Source organism: Lampris incognitus, chromosome 10, assembly GCF_029633865.1.
Source record: "Lampris incognitus isolate fLamInc1 chromosome 10, fLamInc1.hap2, whole genome shotgun sequence".
Taxonomy (NCBI): domain Eukaryota; kingdom Metazoa; phylum Chordata; class Actinopteri; order Lampriformes; family Lampridae; genus Lampris; species Lampris incognitus.
The window spans coordinates 25,095,071-25,116,777 of NC_079220.1; the positions used below are offsets into that span (position 1 = coordinate 25,095,071).

Sequence of the window (21,707 nt, forward strand, 5' to 3'; positions counted from 1 at the left end):
TGAAGAGATGTCTATTTAATAAGATAAATAGTTAAGGAAGACTGAAAAACGAAGATCAAATCAGTGGAATGCTCAGACTAATGAAGTGAGTCATGAAGCAGAGCCAGCAGAGTGGCCACAAAAAAAAAACTCAAAGGAGAATTGGTAAGAGGAGGAAAGGGCACAGATTATGACAAGTGACAATAAATATGAGAATTGTAGTCAAATTACAGATAATCAGTCTTTTTGTTTGGATAAAGCAACACTGTACTGTGATGGTCAAAACTGTGTTTTGTTTTGGTTTTTTTTATAGTTAATATAGGGTTATAAATCTGGCTATAGATGCTTCCATGAGAGTCATCGATCAGTCTAAAATTCATATTACAGAAGAAGATGGATGGTATTGTGAGAAATTTGCATCATCTTAAGGTTTAGCTTTAGGATTGGGACAAGAACTGATGCCTAAGCATTTCATTGTGAGCAGTGCCTGCCACATTGTATTGTTGCGTATTTGACAAATAAAAGGAACTTGAACTCGCAGAGAGATATCCTTACAATTTGAATTTGCCAATATTTATAAAAGACGCATTTAATGTAATCCAGTAGCGGGCGTTAATGACACAGTTTAGAAAGCAATCATAATCATAAAGGGGAAGAAAACCGTCTCCCATAACCAATCACAGAGCTGCCACCTCTCGGTGGCTGGTGAAGCTGGTACCGCCACCGCCACCCCCCCTTTTTTGTGTTTTTTTTACAATCAGAGAGTATTTAGGGAGGCGAGAGATTAAACGTAGCGCTTATAATCATGTTCCTGTTAATTGTTTCACTTTTAATGATAAGAGCGTCACGGATTAGGTCGTAAACTTTTCTATTTTATTTTAAAATGTATATACCGTTTTGATGACACTGCCAATGCAATAAGCACGTCACGGCAATTTACGTATGGCGAACAGTTCATGAGAAATTTCCGAGTTATTGACATTTAAAACCCATTAGAGCGTTTACCCGATAATTGGTTATAAAGAAATCTATTTTCTAGTATGCTGCACTGTGCATATCAGAACAAGAAAAGCCGTGAAGGAGTAAGGGAGGCGTTGCGTGATCCAACTCGGTTATGATCGATAGGTGAATCAAACGTGGGCAATCCTGCTGAGACTGAAAGGAAATCCGAGAGAATACACACAGTTGTTGACACAGCGGGAACGTGTTTGGACATCATGGAGAGGAAGCGCAGGGGCTGTTGAGAGAGGCTTTTGGGACAAGAGAATGGAATGAGGGGTGGGAAAGAACTACTACTACTACTACTACTACTACTACTACTACTGTATTCGGCTGCTCCCGTTAGGGGTCGCCACAGCGGATCATCTGTTTCCATTTCTTCCTGTCCTCTCCATCTTCCTCTGTCACACCGGCCACCTGCATGTCCTCCCTCACCACATCCATAAACCTCCTCTTTGGCCTTCCTCTTTTCCTCTTCCATGGCAGCTCCATATTCAGCATCCTTCTCCCAATATACCCAGTATCTCTCCTCCACACGTCCAAACCATGTCAATCTTGCCTCTCTTGCTTTGTCTCCAAACTATCCAACCTGAGCTGTCCCTCTAATATAATCGTTCCTAATCCTGTCCTCCTTCGTCACTCTCATATATATTTAATTTAGATTTGATAGAAGAATTTAGTTTTATTTTCCATCCGGTAAAAGGCACTAATGCGAAATTTCGGATGCAAACCACATTTGATAACCAAAGAAGAAGAAGAAAAGCGACGGCGGGCGATCGATTTGTCTTTATGCGTGCTCAATGTACAGGTTTATAAGGGCGGGGATACCTGCAGTTAGTTGAGACTGAAGATGCCACTTAGATGAGTGACAAAACGTTTCTCTCCCAAGAAACGTTACATTATGTCCCGATGAAGTGAGTCAACTTTCTGCGTTGTCACATGTTTGCCAATATGCGCATGTGCGCCCAACTTTGGCTTCGATTTACTCGGCCTTCATGGTGCCGTTGAGGGACGATCTTGCTCTCACTCCGCTCTCACTATCTTTACCGCAGCCTACAACGGATTGTACACAATCATCATGGCGACCCAGGATGGTGGGTATTGAGGAAAAAAATATAGTTTCTTCTCTTTCAAACTAGCTCATAATTGCGTGCGAACATTTCAATGAAACAACCTCGTTTATCGCGCAATGTGCCGATATAAATCGCTATGAATGCGGCAGCGTTTTGTTCCGCATTTCTCCGTATTTAACTCAAGATTCGTCTGTGCTCTTAACATTAACGGTCGCTAGCTAGCAAATAGCTAGATATAACATACGTTTCCTTTCTTAATAGTGTCCGCGTCCCACAGCACCCCCCTTGAATGGGATAGAAATTAACTTGTGCTTGTTCCGTTGCTAAATAAAACAAACAAACAAAAAGAAAAACCAAAACACATGGTTACTGTAGGTATAAAAAAAATATGTTGACAGTACCTTGTTCAACGTCTAACCCACCGGCTACTATCTATCGTTAGAAGTGTGGCCAGAGATCGGTTGAATCATGTGATGTTATTTTGGCCCCTTGTATAATCAAACAAACGCACCTCCAGCCAACGTTTTATGGTAAAAAATGGCCACAGAGAGTGTTTGATTCGTAATGCCGTCGGTTCCAGCATCGTGTCATCGTTTCTTTAAAGATGACATTCTCTCACAAGTTACACAAACCTTGTGTTTAACGTTACAAGTTAGCAGCGATGTCGCTTGGTAACCTTGGCTCATTTAGCGACTAAAGTTAAGAGCTTCGGGTGATGTTAAATTTTGGCTAATTCGTTGTTGGGGAGCTCATGGGAGCTGATGGTGAATGGACTGGGTGAAGACGAACTAGCAGGTTAGCTAGCGTTACGCTGAACGACAGCGTTGTAATTGACCGCCATTGGTCGTCGTTGGAAATATATAGCGTTATTGTGTTGATAACTTCGAACTGGGAACTAACCCTATTTTAGTCTGTTATAAAATGCTAACAGCAGGTCCATTAATATTGACTAGTCATTAACATGGCTCTATTTAGAGGAGGTCCCATGGTATTGTACTTGAGCCGTTAACATTTTATTAGAGTTGCCATGCAAGTATCCAATACAACTGACTTTGTGTGTGTGTGTGTGTGGGGGGGGGGGTTATTCTGCTTAATTCAGACTAATGTCGATTCTCGAGTCAGTTGAAACAATATTTAGTGATTAACCGAAGTAATTAAAAGTTCTAAAGGAAAATTACGGTGAAAAGAAACCCTGAGGTTAGGGTAGCAGTCAAGACCCACTCACTTAAACCTGATACTAGTCTTGTCTAGTCTGGTACTAGTTTAGACTCAGTCAAGAGCGTTAGCTAATGGGTCCAGGCTATGATATGAATACTCTGCAGGGTTTTTTTCAGACCACTGAGCAAACGTCAAAATGGGTATTTCCTTACATGTTTCTTAGAAATGTATTGACATCATTTTCATTTGAAAATGTGAATAACAACTCAGAAAGTATGTGAAGCAATAGCAAAGCCAGGCAGACCTAAACCAGACGCTACAACAATATCAAGACTTAATGTATGACCAAACACAGAAGTTGTCAAATGTTTCCTTAGGTTTTTTTTTATACTCTCTTATATGTTAATTGACCCTGCTGTCGTTATGTTGGATGGTTAGGTCAAGTCAGCTTTATTTATATAGACCATTATCACAAATTACAAATCAGTCTCAGTGGGCTTTACAGCAATATAACGTCCTGTCCTTAGACCCTCGTGTCGAATAAGGAACCCCTTTGGTTGTCTCGCGAGAGCATCTGGCAATCTGAATTTGTTAACGGCCAACTCCTGATGGCTTCTGCCAACTGGCGCGTATTCTGCTCTATAAGAGAAATGAAAAGCAACCAAGAGCATATTAGTTCTAATGATGTGATAGAGAAGTGTGACCTCACCCAACAGATGGGTTAAGAAACAGCCAAATCATGAGGTATTTCATTCTTTTGAGTTTTCTTTTCAGGTTTTCACAGTAGTGACACACAGGATACATTTTTCCATTAATTGACCACCTCTGCCCTGTGGTCATCACATTACAAGCTGAAGTGCTGCCAAAAATTTTAAATTAATCTCTCAAGACAGAATTAATGCATTCTTCATCTTATTTGTGTTTTTTGAAATACAGGAGAAGTTACAAGTTATGAAACTGTTGGGGTGATGCATTTACAGGACTGTTTAGGCTAACTGACCAGTTAAGGTTACAAACAGTATACAATCTGTTGCCTACATAATTAATATTTGTATTGAATGAATTTAATGAGTATTGCACATCTATGACAAATGGACAATAGTAGGTGACATTGAAGAATCCTTCTGTAAGGTGAAGTAAGGTTGGGGTTCTCCATGTAGCAGCCAGAGCATCACAGTCAAGCAATGCCAATGCTGAAACAACCGCCTGTCTGTCATGGGCTGTTAGGGTGTGGTTGATCTTCATATTGATGTGAATTTAGACAACAGCGTCAGAAAAGCTACCGACGCTGGGTTAGTGGTGTTGAATGATGTTGAAACAATATTAGCAAAAAAATCAACATTGCGAGATTTTTGTTTTCCCAATATGTATTTGACTATTAAAGAATAAAAATGAGTTGTATAAGTTCACCAAATGTATGCAGATTTTATCTTTCAAAGCTCCATTTGCGAAAATATATGACTAACAATGATTAGGGTGGTTTTAGAGGGGGGACAACCCCCCTCAAAAATAGGCAGTTGTTCAAGAAGTTGTATTATTTTTCAGATGTGCTACAATATTTTTCTGGTATAGTGTTTAAAAAAGCAGACCTTGCTAGATTTTGTTTTCTATCAAGCAACAAAAGTTTTAGCCTAACATGACTGATGGGTCCAATTTGCCTTACATTGCATCCTTCAAAGTGTGATTATTGTACATATGTATATTGTGATGTCAATTCTGAAACAATATATTTTGTTTAGCTCTACAACATACCACTTAGCAGCTGCAAGGGGCTTCATATAATGGATGTAAAACAAAGCTTTTAGCTATTTTTTTGTCCCCCCCCCCCCCCCCCCAGAAAGTGAAGGCATAACAATGGAAACGGAGGACCAGCCGAAAGAAGCTGAATCACTTTGTGAAAGTGCTGAAAAAGATGCTTCAGAAGACACGTGTCAGTCAGATGGAGGAAACCCATCAACTCAGGACTCTAATATTAGCAATGGAGGTGATGCAGAGGATAAGCAGGAGATGGTGGATCTAAAGATTATTTGGAACAAGATCAAATATGACCTGAAGATTCCGGTTGATAGCACTGGAGCCAGACTTAAAGAGAGGATCCATTCACTTACCGGTAAGCGTGTCTAACAGCAAATACTACACTTCCTCAAAGTTAGTTACCAATTTGCTGTTAAGAATTATTTAGGCAACAGTCTAAAACCAATTTCCATGTCTTTCCTGTTATTAGGTCTTCCACCAGCAATGCAGAAAGTGATGTACAAGGGGTTACTTCCTGAAGACAAGACGCTACGTGAAATTAAAATTACAAATGGTGCAAAAATAATGGTGGTAGGATCGACAATAAATGATGTATTAGCTGTGAATACACCCAAAGAGGTAATTCAGCAGGAGGTGAAAGCTGAGGAAAACAAAAAAGAACCTTTATGCAGACAAAAGGTAAGGCATTTTTTATTCAGGATACTTAAATATATATAGGACTTTTTTTTTACAGTGTTAACATTAAAATTTCATTGCTCTTTCAGCAACACAGGAAGGTATTAGACAAAGGTAAACCAGATGACATCATGTCAGCTGTGAAGGGAGCAAAGGTGAGAGATGAACTTGTGTACCATAACAGGTCCCAGAAGCAGCACAGATCCATTGTCACAAACACTGTGATTTCAGTAAGTATTCAGACCCCTTCATTTTTTGCACACTGTGTTGTAGATATAAAATTTCCATTTTGGCTATCTACACTCAATATCCCCCACAATGGCAAAGTGAAAACATGCTTTTCGAAATATTTGCAAATTTAGTAAAAATCAAAACTGAAATCTCTCATTTATATAAGTATTCAGACCCTTAATTATTACTTTGTAAAAGACTCTGGCAGCAATTACAGTTTCTAGTCTTCTTGGGTAAGTCTCTACAAGCTTTGCACACCTGCATTTTGGGCAGTTTATCTCATTCTTCCTGGCAGATCCTCTCAAGCGTCTTCAGATTGGATAGGAAGTGTCTGTGACCTGCCATCTTCAGGTCTCTCCATTGATGTTCTATGGAGTTTACAGTGTGTTGCAAAAGTATCTAACCCCCTTGACAGTCATCACTAATTTCTGGATTATAAAAGATACTCGTACATCTGTTCCAGAACAATATTATTTTTGTGAACCCATAAGCCCTAACAGCATGTTCCCAAAGCCAAAATAAGTTTCACTGACTTTTTTAAAAAATGAATTAAAAACTAAACTATAGTGTTTGCATAAGTATTCAACCCCCACATATCGATAATTTGTAGAGTACCCTTTTGCTACAATAACAGCCATGATTCTCTAGGGGTAAGTATGTACAAGCTTTGCACATTCTTCTCGAGTAATTTTTGCCCATTCTTCTTGGCAGAATTTGTACAGTGCGATTCTCAGTCTATGCCACTGATTTTCAATGGATTTGAGTTCTGGACTTTGACTTGGTCACTCCAAAACATTCACCTTTTTGTTGCTGAGCCATGTCATTGTTGCTTTAGCCTTGTGCTTAGGATCATTGTCCTGCTGGAAGGTGAACCTTCTCCCAAGCTTCAGTTTTATGACAGACTGCAACAGGTTTTCTTCCAATATTCTCTCTATTTAGCTCCATCCATTCTTCCCTCAATTTGAACAAGGTTCCCAGTGCCTGCAGATGAAAAAGTAATCCCATGACATTATGCTGCCACTGCCGTGCTTCACTGTAGGGAGGGTGTTTTTAGGGCATGAGCAGTGTTAGGTTTGCACCAAACACAACGCTTTGAGTTTTGGCCAAAAAGTTCCAACTTTTGTCTCATCGGACCACAAAATGACCCACATCCTAACTGGGTCTCTCTCATGCTTGGTAGCAAACTCCAAACATGCTTTTATATGCATAGTTTTGAGCTTCTTTCTTGCCACCTTCCCATACAGGCCAGATTTATGGAGAGCCCGTGATATGGCTGACTCATGCACATTTACTCCAGTTTCAGCCACTGACCTCTGGAGCTCCTTCAAAGTGATTGCAGGATCATCTGTGGCTTTCCTCACCAGCTGACATATTGCTCGGACACTGAGCTTTGAGGGACAGCCTGTCCTACAATGCATCAGGGTGGTGTGATACAGCTCCCACTTTCTGACAGTGGATCTAACAGTGTTCCGTGGGACATCCAAACACTTGGACATTGTTTTGTATCCTTTTCCTGCCTCCTGCATTTTAATCACTTTGTCTCTTATGCTCCTTTGTCTTCGTTTTCTGATGGAGCTCACGCCCGGCTAATGAACTTTACACAGAGTGCTTTTTATACCCATAAATGAGACCGTTACTTTAATATCTTACAGGTGCACAGTAATTATGTCCAATTGTGTTTACCTTAGTTTGTCATTTCTGTAAACTTTGAGCTTTCAGAGCACAAGGGATTGAATACTTATGCAAGCAATATATTTTAGCTTTTAATTTATTAATAAGCAAAACATAATTTATTTTGGCTTTTGGAACATGCTGTTAGAGCTTATGGGTTCACAAAAATAATATTGTTCAGGAACAGATGTGTGAATATCTTATAATCTAGAAATTAGTGATGACTATCAAGGGGGTTGAATACTTTTGCAAGGCACTGCAAGTCTTGGCTTTGGCTGGGCTACTCAAGGACAGTCGGAGACTTGTCCCAAACCCACCCCAGTGTTGTCTTGGCTGTATGCTTCGTGTCTTTGTCCTGCTGAAAAGGTGCACTATTGCCCCAGTCTGAGGTCACGTGCACTGTGGAGCAGGTTTTCTTTGAGGAGCTCTGTATTTGGCTGCGTTCATCCGTCCCTCAGTTTTGACCACTCTCCTTGTCCCTGCTGCCGAGAAGCACCTCCATAGCATGATACTGCCACCACCATGCTTCACCATAGGGAGGGTATAGCCAGGTGATGAGCAGTGCCTGTTGTTCACCAGATATAGTGCTTGGACTTTGCCCAAAGAGTTAAATTTTGTCTCATCAGACCAGAGAATCTTTTTCCTCATGCTCTGAGTCCTTTAAATGCCATTTGGCAAAATCCAAGCAGGCTGTCGTATGCCTTTCACTCAAGAATGGCTTCCATGTAGCTACTCTACCATAAAGGCCTGATTGATGGATTGCTGCTGAGATGGTTGTCCTTCTGGCAGTTTCCCCCATTTCTGCAGAGGACTTCCGAAGCTCTGTTGGAGCGACCATTTGGTTCTTGGTCACCTCCCAGACTAAGGCCTTCTTGCCTGATTACTCAGTTTGGCTGGACAGCCAACTCTAGGTAGAGTTCTGGTGGTTCCAAACTTCTTCCATTACACAATTATCGAGGTCACTGTGCTCCTGGGAACACCCAAAGCTTTATAAATGGTCTTGTACCCTTGCCCTGATCTATGCCTCACCACAATTTTATCGAGGAGGTCTACAGAGTTCCTTGGATCTCATGGCTTGGTTTTTGGCCTGACATGCTGTGTAACTTGTGGGACCTTTATATACACAAGTGTGTGCCTTTCTAAACTATGTCCAATCAATTCAATTTGCCACAGGACTCCAATAAAGTTCTTGACATACCTCAAGGGTAATAAAAACAAACAGGATGCACCTGACCACAGTTTGGAGTGCCACAGCAAAGGGCCTCAATACTTATATAAACGAGAGATTTCAGTGGGGTTTTTTTTTCTTTCTTAAATTTGCATTATTTCACTTTGTCATTATGGGTTATTGAGTGTAGATTGATGGGCAAAAACAGCAATTTTATCCATTTAGAATTAAATCTACAACACAATAAATTGTTCAAAAAGTGAAGGAGTCTGAATATGTAAACTCTGCTGAATCTAATATCAGAAACCCTGACTAAATCTCTTAATCCACTAATAACTACTAAAATCTTTCTCATTCCCCGAAACAGGAACGACTACCAACTGTGCCTTTATCCGGTATGTACAACAAATCCGGTGGAAAAGTTAGACTCACTTTCAAACTGGAGCAAGACCAGTTGTGGATCGGAACTAAGGGTGAGATAACGGCCATCCTAATTTTTCCAATATTGGTTTGTAGATGTAAAAAAAATAAAATAAAAAAATCTTCATTGTGCTCTCCACTACAGAAAGGACAGAGAAAGTTCCGATGGGCTCCATAAAAAACGTAGTGACTGAACCCATTGAAGGCTACGAGGACTATCACATGATGGTAACCGATGTCGCAAATTACTTGTCAAAGATATTACGTTTATGGAAACATAAACAACTGCTGCAGCCAGATAAAAGTATTGACATTGAGAACGTCATGAAGTAAAACACTCGGGGTCGATGATTTAGAAAATGGAGGTCATGTAAAAGGTCATATGACCTTTATTTGTGCCGGGAATAGCTGAAGTTACTAAATGATACTAGAAGGTTTTATCACGTTTGAAAAAGAACTTCCCGGTTAAATATAACTATTGTCCAAACAGCTGTGGTGCATTGCAAAGGGATTCACCATGTGAAAGAATAAGGCTGCTTTAGTTCTTCGACTGAGTCAGCATGGAGGAACAGATTCTTTAGACTGTAAGCATACACTTGATAGTCTTCTCACACTAAAGTGGGTGGGAGAAAGCAGCCAAAACATCAAACTATGTTTTGCTGTCTGAATACTTACCGATTTCACTATAAATAGCAAAGATTGGTGTGGGAAAACGTCTCCTACCTCAGATACTCTGTTTATTCATTTAAACGGTACCTTCTCCTATCCATCTACTAAAGAGACAAGAGCTTTCAAAGTCAATGTTGGTTAACAGTGAATAAATATTTGTTTAAATTCTTCAAACAATTTAAAGAGATTTGCTGATGCCCCCCTCAAGTATCATGGATCGCCATATAAATTCTTGGTTGCTCCATCTGCTGATGCTAAAATATTGTCAGTTATGATCATTAAATGGGTGGCTCGGTAGCATAGTGATTAGCACGGTTGCCTCACAGCAACAAGGTTCTGGGTTCGAGCCCCAGGCTAGTCCAACCTTGGGGTTCGTCCTAGGTCATCCTCTGTGTGGAGTTTGCATGTTCTCCCCGTGTCCGGGTGCTCCTGTTTCCTCCCACAGTCCAAAGACACGTAGGTCAGGTGTATCGGCCATACTAAATTGTCCCTAGGTGTGTGTGTGTGTGTGTGTGTGTGTGTGTGTGTGTGTGTGTGGGCCCTGTGATGGCCTGGCGGCCTGTCCAGATTGTCTGCCTGCCTGCCGCCCAATAACTGCTCGGATAGGCTCCAGCATCCCGCGACCCTGACAGCAGGATAAGCAGTTTGGATAATGGATGGATGGATGAATGGATCATTTAATGGTGAACAGGAATTATCTCTCCCTGACTTGGTGATGTAAAATATATAACTTCTAAATGTCCATTTTATTTCGGTTTTTTAGCATTACCCTAAATACCCTATGATAGAGACATACATTTTGATTAAAGTGAAGCTTACCAATTGATTTTCCTTTATTCACTCAAATGAAAAGCCATTGCACAAAATGCAACACATTTAGATGCAGTAATTAGAGTGACTATTGTGCCACTTATTCCTGAGTTTATTATGGTATATTTAGACAGTGTGGCACGGTGACGCAGTGGTTAGCGCAGTCGCCTCACAGCAAGAAGGTCCTGGGTTCGAGCCCCAGGATAGTTAGACCTTGGGGGTCATCCCGGGTCGTCCTCTGTGTGGAGTTTGCATGTTGTCCCTGTGTCTGCGTGGGTTTCCTCCGGGTGCTCCGGTTTCCTCCCCCAAAGTCGTGGGTCAGGTGAATCGGCCGTACTAAATTATCCCTATGTGTGAATGTGTCGGCCCTGTGATGGGCTGGCGGCCTGTCCAGGGTGTCTCCCCCCCTGCCGCTCAATGACTGCTGGGATAGGCTCCAGCATCCCTGCGACCCTGATTGGGATTAGTGGCTTGGATAATGAATGGATATTTAGACAGACTGGTAACATTTAAAAGCTGTTCTCCTGTCAAGACAGCAATCTGTTTCATATTCCTTCCAGTGTGCTAAATGTTGTTGTGCTTGTAGCTAGTGATTCTTGGGCCCATAAATGAAATAAACCATCTTTGCAGTTTATGCTTCTCAGGTTGCCCCCTACAAAATCTCTGGTATCTCACCGGCTTGGTAAAAATAAGAAAATAGCCTCATAATGATGAGTGGGTGCTTTTCTTTTAGGTGAACGGGTCTTTGCCCATTATGTAGGTGGGCAACACTGCAGAAAGCAGAGAAACAGGGTGGAAAAAGGATGAAAATGGCAGATTCCCTCCTGCAGCATTACCAACAATGGCAGCACATTCAAACACATTGCTGACAACAGCTTTTACTTCTTTTAAAAGATGAGGTTACAGCATTGACTACCGGTTGGCTTCTCATCTGCAGTGTATAGCTGAATTAGTTGTTCATTGTGCACCAAAGAAAATTTGCTTGTTCGGTAGCATATTTAACAGTTGAACTTCATTTGTTTGCATCTCACAGTCAATATAACTGGCCAGTGTTAAAGCAAATCACAAACTTACTAAATTGGGATTGTGTTCCAGACCGCCCAGCTGTAGAAAAATTCAAATAACATGTCACTCACATCATGAATTATAAAGTTCAGCCCTATGTGTACGGCTGACATTGGCATCCACAAAAAAATGAGTTATTTGGTTAAATGTTTGTCAAACGGGGCGTCCAAGTAGCATAGCGGTCTATTCCGTTGCCTACCAACACAGGGATCCCGGTTCAAATCCCCATGTTACCTCTGTATTGGTCGGGCATCCCTACAGACACAATTGCCTGTGTCTGCGGGTGGGAAGCCGGGTGTGGGTATGTGTCCTGCTTGCTGCACTAGTGCCTCCTCTAGTCGGTCGGGGTGCCTGTTCGGGGGGGAGGGGGAACTGGGGGGATAGCATGATTTTCCCATGTGCTACGTCCCCCTGGCAAAACTCCTCACTGTCAGGGGAAAAGAAGCGGCTGATAACTCCACATGGATCGGAGGAAGCATGTGGTAGTCTGCAGCCCTCCCCGGATCAGTAGAAGGGGTGGAGCAGCGACTCAGCGACTGAGATGGCTCAGAAGAGTGGGGTGATTGGCCAAGTACAATTGGGGGGAAAAGGGGGGGGGGTCCAATATATATATATAGAGAGAGAGAGAGAGAGAGAGAGAGAGAGAGAGAGAGAGCGTTTTTTTTCCAAAACCATCAATGGTGTTGTTATAAGTGCTCAACTAATGAGGAGCGGAATATTAATACAGATACAGGAAAAAAAGTTTAATACATTGCAGTACAGGCCTGTTTTGTGCGTCGCGCACTCATCAGCTGCTGAGAGCGCGACGCACGAAACAGGCCTGTACTGCAGTGTATTAAACTTTTTTCCTATATCAGTATTGATATATATATATATATATATATATATATATATATGTATATATATATATATTTGTCAAACTTGTGCGTATGTAAAAAGACGTGTGTTATCAAAATATGCTGATTTTTTTCCCCCCATGTTTATTTTCGTTGCAGTTTGGTTGTAATTGTGATTGCTTTTGGTATTGTGAACATTTTAATGTCAGTGAAAGTGGGACTGAACAGCCGTATGATTGATGCACTCGCCTGTTTTCCACTTCTGTAGGCGTTTCAGTTGGGTCCGACAGAAGCCTCTCAGTATTGGGTCTACTGGGTGCCTGCACAGTTTGTCGATGCAATCAAAGACACGGTCCTTGGAAAATGGCAGTATTTCTAATGTGCCTCTATTTTTGACAATGACAAACTGAGATTGCGAAGAGGAGCTGATGGAAAATGAAACTGGAGACAACAAGGAGGCTTAAAGAACTTGGAATATGTAAGAGAAGCAAACTGAAGGATGCCTGTGGACTAATCATATTATTTGGGGTTAAAAGTGCACTATGGGGCAGCATCATATTTCTCAGTTCATCGGTCAAGATTTTCAGCTAATCCAAGGGAAAATGATGAAACAATTGTACAGAAATTGCTAACACTTTTCCTCAGTTATTCTTAAAGAAATAAAACTTATTTAAGGAAATACATGCACTGGGGTATTTGTCTTTTCCCGTTAGTCTGTTCGATAGTAAGTCTCCCAAAATAGATTGTTTGATATTGACTCCACAAAAGTTTTCCATCCATTGCTCTTAATCCTCTTCATGAAACAGAACTATGCATAATTATTAATAATGCTTCAAAAGGCTTTTTTTTCCTCTTAATGTCAAAGACAAAAATTAAGGACTCGACGCCGATGTTGTCGATGCAGAACACAGAACTTTGTGCGACATGTCTGTGATTCCTACACAGAGATCTGTTAGACACTACAGTGTGTTGCTGTTTGGATCAGCCTATCACTTGTGTTGGCACAAGGAAGCACAACCTTTTTGCCATGTCAGCCATGGTTGTATGGGTTCATAGCTACAGTTTAAAAGTCACTTCTTTTCAAACCATGTGTGAGGTGTATCAGTAAACAATAGCCATGAATTATAAATATCCTTAAAGAGAGGCAAACCCTTTTAAAAGATCAAGAGCTTTGAAATATTCACCTATGCGAACAGCATTTCTCACAGCATTTTACTTATTTTTGACCGAAATTGAAAGACTAATATTTTCTAACATCACTTTTTATTTTACAGGGTGGTGGGGGTACGCGTTTCCATATATATATATATATAGAGAGAGAGAGAGATAGAGCGAGAGAGATGTGTCTATAGACACATGTATGTATATAATATAGATATGTATTTGTGTGTATATGTAAAATTCGGTTTTTCTATCTTTATTTAAAGAGCTCCCCAGTTTGGCTTCTCAGCCGATCTTTTTTTCTGATACTCAAATTATCAGGCACCCTCATTTACATACAGCCAGTCAACTCATATGAAACCCCACCCACCTTCACACCAACCCTTTGCTTGCACTTTTCACTCAGAGGTCAGCTCATGAATATTAATAAGCACCCCTCCCTAGCAGTTATTGAAGGCATTTGAGAACTACAGATAAATGGTAAAAGAATAAAAAAAATGTTGCTGAATGTTTTAATTATGCCATGTTCAAAGTTTTAGACATGACAAGTTAAATCTGATCACTGATTTTTGTCCGACTTCAATCAACAAGCAAATTAGGTGAACTACACTCTGAGATGCTCTGTTTGAGATAGTTTGTCTTATGGTTTTTACTTTTTTGATAAAAATGGTCTACATTCTTTAACTGCTCATTACAAGATTATTTATTTCACATAAAAAAATGAAATGATGCAATATAATTTGATTTAATGGATAGTAAAACTACACTAATAGATGAAAGAAAGTTGTGCCTTTTTACAGCACCAAATGTAATGGTGTACTGCTTGGTTGGTGCACACAGGTCCAGTTTTCAATTTGCAAAATGCCAAACAAGCTGCAAAGGTTCGGTTCTTACCTTATTTTAGGGAATCCTGTTGGATGCTTTTGTAGCCAATGAATCAAAATATCTAGTCTACAGCTGACATTTCAGCAAAGTGAAAATCTGAGCACTGAAATCTTAGTGACTACTATGATATAAGTTGTGCATAATGGAACAAAGTTATTTGGATGTTACCATTGTGAATAACTTCTCATCGTTTTAATCCCTATTTGTTTAATGGTCGAGGTATGGTATCTAATTATTGTCGTGTTGAAAAATATTGGCCGTTTGCGATTGCAGCTAAAGTGATATAGCATTATTATCATCATCATTGTATTATTGTTATTATTATCGTCTCAATACAGAACGTTATGGTTAAGAATATAAAGAATCCCAAATATTTTTGTTGCAATGAACCTTAACACTGAAGTAATTTGAACACCAAACTCATTGAATTGAACAACCCAAATCATCCTCTACACATCTAGGGTTCATTACACAATGATCATCTTTATCAAAAAATATAACAATTTTTTTATCTGTATATATAATTTTTTTCATGGGGATGTATTTATTTAAGACAGTAGTATTCACTTATGTGCCATGGAAGTTCGGGTGTATGCAGGTTTTCTTTCCAACCCAACACTATGCCAGTTGATTTCAATGATTGCAGTGGAGTCAAAGGTCAAGTCTGTCCAGCAGTATATTCACCTTCAAGTGACGCTTAGTATAACACAGGAGGAAAGTATCGCATAAATCTTGGGAATTTTGTACAGGATTGCAGTTTAAAATAACCAATCTTCATTTGTATCGAACATTCCCTTCATAAAAGGCAACACAATTTGTTTTGCAATTAAACAATAATGGGCTGCATGAAATGTAAAGTCAGAAAATGACAGTGGATCAAAACAAAAGTGGAAAGGGGATTAAAAGAATAAAAACGGTAAAAAAGCGATGTGTTAAAAAAGCAATGTTAAAAAGTTAAGTTTTCAGGTAATGCTTGGACTATTCTTGCTTCTTGGCATCCATAAAATATTCCGTCAACCTCTTTGTGCGGATGCAAGATCATACAAAAACATTGATAAAATCCTTAGTAATTTTTTTTACAAATTTTTTTTTAGTCCTGGAACAACAGGTGAACATAATCACCTGGTAGAATAGAGAGCCAGCAGTAGCCTACTGTGGTGCCAGCTGAGGACTGGATTGAGATCAGTGTCAGAGGCCATAAGGAACAAAGATATTTCTCAGTCCTGGGCTTTGGCATTGGGACAACTAAAAAAATTACCGTCAGAGAGGGGACTTATAAACCAACAACGAAAATCAACAGGCAAGGGCCCCACCAGGGATTTTGGTCACAATACAAATGTATAATATTGAGCCCAAGGTCATCCAACCCAAGCCCTTTTAAGGGCCCGCTGTCAGCCAGGGGCCCTCAATCAAAGTCCCTGTTAACAAGGAACCAATCTAGACTTTTAAACAGGGATAATAGTCAATAAAAAGCCAGCAGAATTTTGCACTAATTGTATATAATAAATTGACTGAAAATAATGAGTAGGGCATTACAGCAGCCTAACCTGGCAGTTATCGGTATAATTCATGGTTCTGTGTTTACCCAGGAAGAGGAGGTGGTGTGCTTTAGCAGTTTTTAAGGTGGCAGAAATCTGATATGGGTATGTGCTTCCAAGGTTAGTGACTGCTGTGTTATGGCCTTGTTTTCGGATTGTGTTATAATTTAGACCTGATGTCAAGTCAAGTCGGACTATGTGGCCCAAGACAAATGCTTCTTTTATCGTTATTTTGTTATACAAATTTAAATTGCATCCATATCATGTATCTAATGACTTCTAATGTTTTGGAGCGCCACGGCTTTTAGTGTCGTCAGGAGGAGACCCGGATATACTTGACTTAACAATTCAGCGAAAAAGATGAATAACCTTTAACCTCGGAAACGCATCACGATGCAGTTTTCAAAACTTCCTGTGAGACGCGGCGCGCGAAATAAACAGGGACGCGACATGACAGGTTTTGTCAAACCAGGTTAGACCGATGGATAAAACGGAGACCCCCGCGGGAATAAAACGGCCACCGCCTATCAAACTACTGTCTGCTCAGTTGAGAGAGGGGGATCGGAAAGAAGCCGAAGGCAACGTTGAATGTTTCATCAGAGGCAGCAATGGCCGAATACTCCCGGTTTCAATGGTGTGGATGCAAGGGACTATACTGGAAGTTAAAGCCGACCGCAATGCCGTGCGGCTTTCGGACGAGACGGGAACTTTTGTCGTCCAGGGTATCGCCAACATCCCCAAAGGAAAGCCGTGTTTATCCGACGGTAAGCTAAACCGCCATCTCTCGCACCAGTACTGCGTCGTTGAACTACAGGGGGGCTGCACAGACTACTTGACTAAACCCAACGTGACCTTGGTCGCTTTCTGGAAGATGTTTGCTCAATTGCGTATCGTGGTGGATCAAGCAATTTATACGTGGATGACTTGTGTATTATGGTCTGGGTAGTGTAGTCTCAGCCGTTGGTGTTCAAGTTCATCGTACCTATCGAATCGTCTCAAGTGTACGCATGCACGGGTTACAATGGCATTTCGACAAGGCTTGAGAAATTGTTAGAAAAACTGGTGTTGTGTATCGTCTTGAAAACCAGCATAAACATGCCTCGCCACTACACATAATTAAGTTCGGCTGCTCTACAACAGTGTACATAATTTTCTAGAACGTAATCATAAAAAAAGGAAATGATCCCATTAGTGACTACCTTGACTGTGACACTGGTCACCTGAACGCTCATCAGGCATTTATCTTGAGCTGTGGAAGATATTCAGATCCAGATTTTTTTTTTAATTAGGCATCACGTTAAAATTGACAGGATGAATACTAGACTGCAGTTTCATACCTTCCTTACTTACTTACAGAATCAATCAATAACATGCCTCACTACCTCCCAACCCCACCTCATCTCTGATTTTGCAGGCAAATATGTCATGGTGATGGGTGTCATCAAAGCCATCTCCCCAGAGCCGGTCATTCATGCAGTGAAAATGGCAGACCTGTCACAGGATGCTGCCATACACAAAAGAATGTGGAAGCTGGAAGTGGAGGATCTGCAGCAGGTGCTATCTTGAATGCAGTTCAGCATCCAGTGTAAATGTTGACTCGGGGTTCATCTATTTGCTCCTGTGCCAGTATCTTTATAAGCCTTTGGAAGCGGTCAGTCAGATGTGACTTCTCCAGCACTTTACCATGTTGACTTTTTCCTGTCATTCATATGTTGTACAATTGAGTCTCGAAGGAGCACCTGTTTAGGGAGTGCAACTCATGGATTACCACCTTCAGAATGGACTAAAGTTAATTAAAATGACTCAAGACCATTTGTGTGTTTATTTTTTTTTTTTTGCATTATAACTGGTTCTCATGCAATTTATAATTTGTGTATTTGTTGTAAAAGTGATAACTCTGCCCAAATTAACTGTCTTCAACTCCCTACAGATGTTACAGAAAAATCAGAAGAGCCACAAAACACCTTAATAAAGGTGTACGATGTAGTTAACTGTTGCACATGATGGTTAAGTTTGTAATAACATTTATATATATGGAAGGCTGGTTACAAAGCACTCCTTATGGTTTTTTTTTTTTGCTAGGTTATTTGTTTTGAACCAAAGTTCCACTTCACATGTATCAATGAAAGGATCAAACCATGCCAACCATGGCATTCATAGGTTGGTCTGCACTTAATATCCTTCATTTAAAATTGTCAATTAAAAGTCAAGCTGAATTTAATTTCCTTTGACGATTTGATCCAAACTGGATGGATTTAAGAAAAGGCAAATGGCTGACCTGATTTTGAACGGAACCAAATTAACATGCTGTGCTGCACTACTAAAGCTTAATTCTTTTTCATTTGTCTGTGCCCAGTTTGAGATGTGTTGCTAATAAAATAAAAACTGAAAGAAAAAAAAATTACTTACATTTGTAACACAAATAAATGGAAATGACATATGCAGACAATAAAACAAAAGAACACAAACTTAACTTTAATGTTTAGTATCTGACACTTAAAACATGTGACAAAGTATAGCAAATGACATTCAGTTTTTTTCCCCCCAAGGTCAACTGAAGATTGAAAATGGGTAACTGATGGAACATTTTACCCATACCATTTTCATCACTGCTTTCAGACACTGAAACATCCCTAACAAAGTGTGTCTGAGGCAGCTGAATCACTTCGTAATTGTTCTTAACAAGATGGTGGTGTGCCTTTGTCTCTGGTCAGTTACTTAACTGCTATTCTCAAAGACCGGCCTCCGACACCTCCATTAAAAGTCATACAGTGATCGGTGTTCTTTCCTTTTCTTCTACCGAGGCCCTTGAGCACTCACCTGATTCAGCACTTTTTGTGCCATACAATACTGTACCACAACTTGCAAGTGAGCATGAACATCATTGTCTCATTGTTTAATGTCCTTAAGCAGAAAACTGTATTTACCAAAGTCATTGTCGTTTGGTGCTATAAGATGGTCTTTTCTAGCTTTGGCAAGTTTCATCAATAGGAATTCCCTGCGTTCTATCCACTCTGTGAGCTCTTGTTTCCCATGTGCCAGCTTACACAAGTCTTCCTCGATGCACGTGCCTTTGAGGTACCTGAGGAAAATGAAGTTTGATAGATCAGCCATCAAAAACTAGGGATATCAATCTGAGCTGCTGGGTGGGATGATAGGCCCTAAGACTTACTTACCTCTCACAGACTTTAAAAGTGCCTGTGGGGAATCGATACTGCCAACAGTTCTGGTCGTCTTCAGAATTGAAAACTTTGTCTTTGTGTTTTTCTGAAGTGATGTGTTGCTGCCACTGCTTCTCGCTGTTACAGTTTTTACCACACAGCCAACAATGGTTACCAGCCTGTCAAAATATAAAACGAGACTGTTGATGAGATTCAGTTCACCTAATTGCTTAATCTTTTATCTCTGTTTGTATGTACAATGGCTTGAAGTATTCAGACCCCTTCACTTTTTGCACATTGTGTTGTAGATTTAATTTTGAAAGTATAAACTTATTATTTTGTCCAAAGATATGCAAGTCAGGTGAATCAGAGATACTACATTGCCTCTAGGTGTGAATGTGGGCATGAATGTGTCTGTCTGTGTCTGCCCTGCGATGAACTGGTGACCTTTCCAGGTACCTGCCTTCCACCCAATGAACGCTGGGAAAGGCTCCAGCACCCCGTGACCCTAATTTGGATAAGTGGCTTGGAAAACGAATGAATGACTGAAAATGACATTTTTTGCCCATCAATCTACACTCAATAACCCATAATGACAAAGTGGAAAACATGTTTTTAGAAATATTTGCAAATTTATTAAAAATCAAAAACTTAAATCTCATTCATAAAAGTTTTCATACCCTCAATTCAGGGCTTTTCAGAAGCCCCTTTGGCAGTAATTACAGAGTCTTGGGTAAGTCTCTACAAGCTTTGCACACCTGGATTTGGTCAGTTTATCCCAATTCTTCCTGGCAGATTCTCTAAAGCTCTCAAATTTGATGGGAAGCGCTGTCATCTTCAGGTCTCCATAAATGTTCTATGCAGGGGTTAAAGTGGGATTTGGCAGGTGGGGGAACCCTAAGATCCAGTGTAACGGTGCAGCAGGGAAAAATGACTCACCTCAAAATAGCTCCCAAATTGATTTGTACTTTGGGCTCTGGTGGACTTATTTTCTTTGTGGATAGGCTATGATCAGCTGACCTTCTTTTAAGCACCCATTTCTTGGCATATTTTTCTGGATTCGACTGGTCCAAAGTAGGCCCAACCAAAGAAATGAACATCAGCACTAAGACTTTGTTGATTTCCAGTTGTGTCTATAGTGGAGTTATTATATTGTTCATTTCAGAGAACCTTCTTTCACAGCACTGTTAACAGCAAGTGAGTTTACTGCTTGTGACAGTTTCAGCAGCCCATCAGTCAGGAATTTTTGGATGCTCTGAAATCTAATGTCAAAAAGGTCCCTTTTGGCATAATAGCATTGCTTTGGTCAAAAAGTGATGTGTCATTCTCAGTCACCATTTGTATACTATCAGTGAGTGCTTCATAAAATATCTGAGGATTGATTGATTTCTGCCTTGAGTCATTTCGCACCATTACACCATGGAAGCTTCCATGTACAATAGCTTCAGCAGCCTGTCTGTAGTGTGGTCCATGATTGTGTTGTCTGGCCAGGAAAAAAAAACAAACATCAAACTGCCCCTTAATCATATTCACAGCATGAGATAATGTTATTTATCTTGACTGCAAACGTTTAAACAGTCTTTGAGCTCCTCTAGAGCATCAAGCATAAGACTTCAAGTGACTTCATAAGTTCTTTACGAAGTCACTTGAAGACAGCTTTGTAGCAAGTCCCTCAACCATGCATGTCATTTTAATTGTGTTCAGTATCTTCATTAGCCCTGCGCAAATGAGAATAAAGAGCACAATGCATTGTCCAAACAGTGTTCACTGCTCTAGATGAGAGGCCACCCATCTCGCACGTAGGACTCAACCCATTCTTTTTAATCAGAATGCCTATTTTTGAGGCTCCATAAAACTTGAAAAAATGACTCATTTCAGTGCAGTGCTTGACAGCATCCCTGGAGTTATTTCAGTGACCGCATGTGTTAAACCAACATCTGTGACCCGTCAGATTATGTGACCCTGCCCTTAAAATGCACCATTTTGGCCATCCTCCCACATACTAATCCAAATCTTAACCACACCAACCCCACATCGAAAATAATGTGTTTTAAAAACATGACTCCATAACCTGACAGATCACAGATTTGGGTGTAACACCTGCCCAATCTTATTGCTAATCATTGATCTGAATTGGTTAAAGATAAATACAAGAAAGTTGATATTTCTGGTAAAGCAGAGATGACATTCTCACAAGTGCTTTTACCGTTACACCTCCTGTGAACGTTTAACTTAGTATTTGTGTATTTTGATGTGCAAACGCGAAGCATTTACTAAGGGCAACAAAGCTGCATGGAGAGTGTATTTTCAGAACAAAGGGCCTTCGGAGCAGCCGACTTTGGTTTTCGTGATAACGGGCCGTCGGACAAATGGGCTTCCAGTCCAATGGGACATTTTTCGGGCTACTGGGGTTTATAATGGCCATCGGAACAATGGCAGTCCACAGAAGGAAC

At 40.4% G+C, this 21,707-nt stretch overlaps 3 protein-coding genes across 8 annotated transcripts in view; 2 read left to right on the forward strand and 1 right to left on the reverse strand.

The window, feature by feature from the left end:
* Nucleotides 1-1,975: 1,975 nt before the first annotated feature.
* On the forward strand, nucleotides 1,976-13,182 carry ubfd1 (ubiquitin family domain containing 1). 3 transcript variants are annotated; one of them, XM_056288294.1, is made up of 7 exons: nucleotides 1,976-2,072; nucleotides 5,047-5,319; nucleotides 5,434-5,642; nucleotides 5,729-5,869; nucleotides 9,077-9,182; nucleotides 9,275-9,357; nucleotides 12,778-13,182. In XM_056288294.1, exons 1-7 carry the CDS (start codon nucleotides 2,057-2,059, stop codon nucleotides 12,886-12,888), a joined length of 939 nt encoding a protein of 312 aa, XP_056144269.1. In that variant the 5' UTR covers nucleotides 1,976-2,056; the 3' UTR covers nucleotides 12,889-13,182. The 3 variants fall into 3 exon arrangements, with proteins under 3 accessions (XP_056144269.1, XP_056144268.1, XP_056144270.1); XM_056288293.1 differs by lacking the exon at nucleotides 1,976-2,072 and adding an exon at nucleotides 2,598-2,846; XM_056288295.1 differs by lacking the exon at nucleotides 1,976-2,072 and adding an exon at nucleotides 2,607-2,846 and having other exon boundaries at nucleotides 5,729-5,794.
* Nucleotides 13,183-16,487: 3,305 nt separating this feature from the next.
* Nucleotides 16,488-17,664, forward strand: rmi2 (RecQ mediated genome instability 2). Its single transcript, XM_056287922.1, has 2 exons — nucleotides 16,488-16,857; nucleotides 17,508-17,664. The coding sequence occupies exons 1-2, from the start codon at nucleotides 16,575-16,577 to the stop codon at nucleotides 17,657-17,659; spliced, it is 435 nt and encodes a 144-aa protein (XP_056143897.1). The 5' UTR covers nucleotides 16,488-16,574; the 3' UTR covers nucleotides 17,660-17,664.
* A 1,298-nt stretch (nucleotides 17,665-18,962) lies between these two features.
* zc3h7a (zinc finger CCCH-type containing 7A) overlaps nucleotides 18,963-21,707 on the reverse strand; it is a 98,016-nt gene continuing 95,271 nt past the window's right edge. For 3 of the 4 annotated variants that reach the window (XM_056287921.1, XM_056287919.1, XM_056287918.1), the window contains exons 22-23: nucleotides 19,270-19,433; nucleotides 18,963-19,175 (exon numbers count right to left, since the gene is read on the reverse strand). In XM_056287921.1, coding sequence (XP_056143896.1) covers nucleotides 18,983-19,175; nucleotides 19,270-19,433 — 357 coding nt within the window. In that variant the 3' untranslated portion in view covers nucleotides 18,963-18,982. The remainder of the gene's footprint in view (nucleotides 19,176-19,269; nucleotides 19,434-21,707) is intronic. The other variant, XM_056287920.1, reaches the window with a different exon arrangement.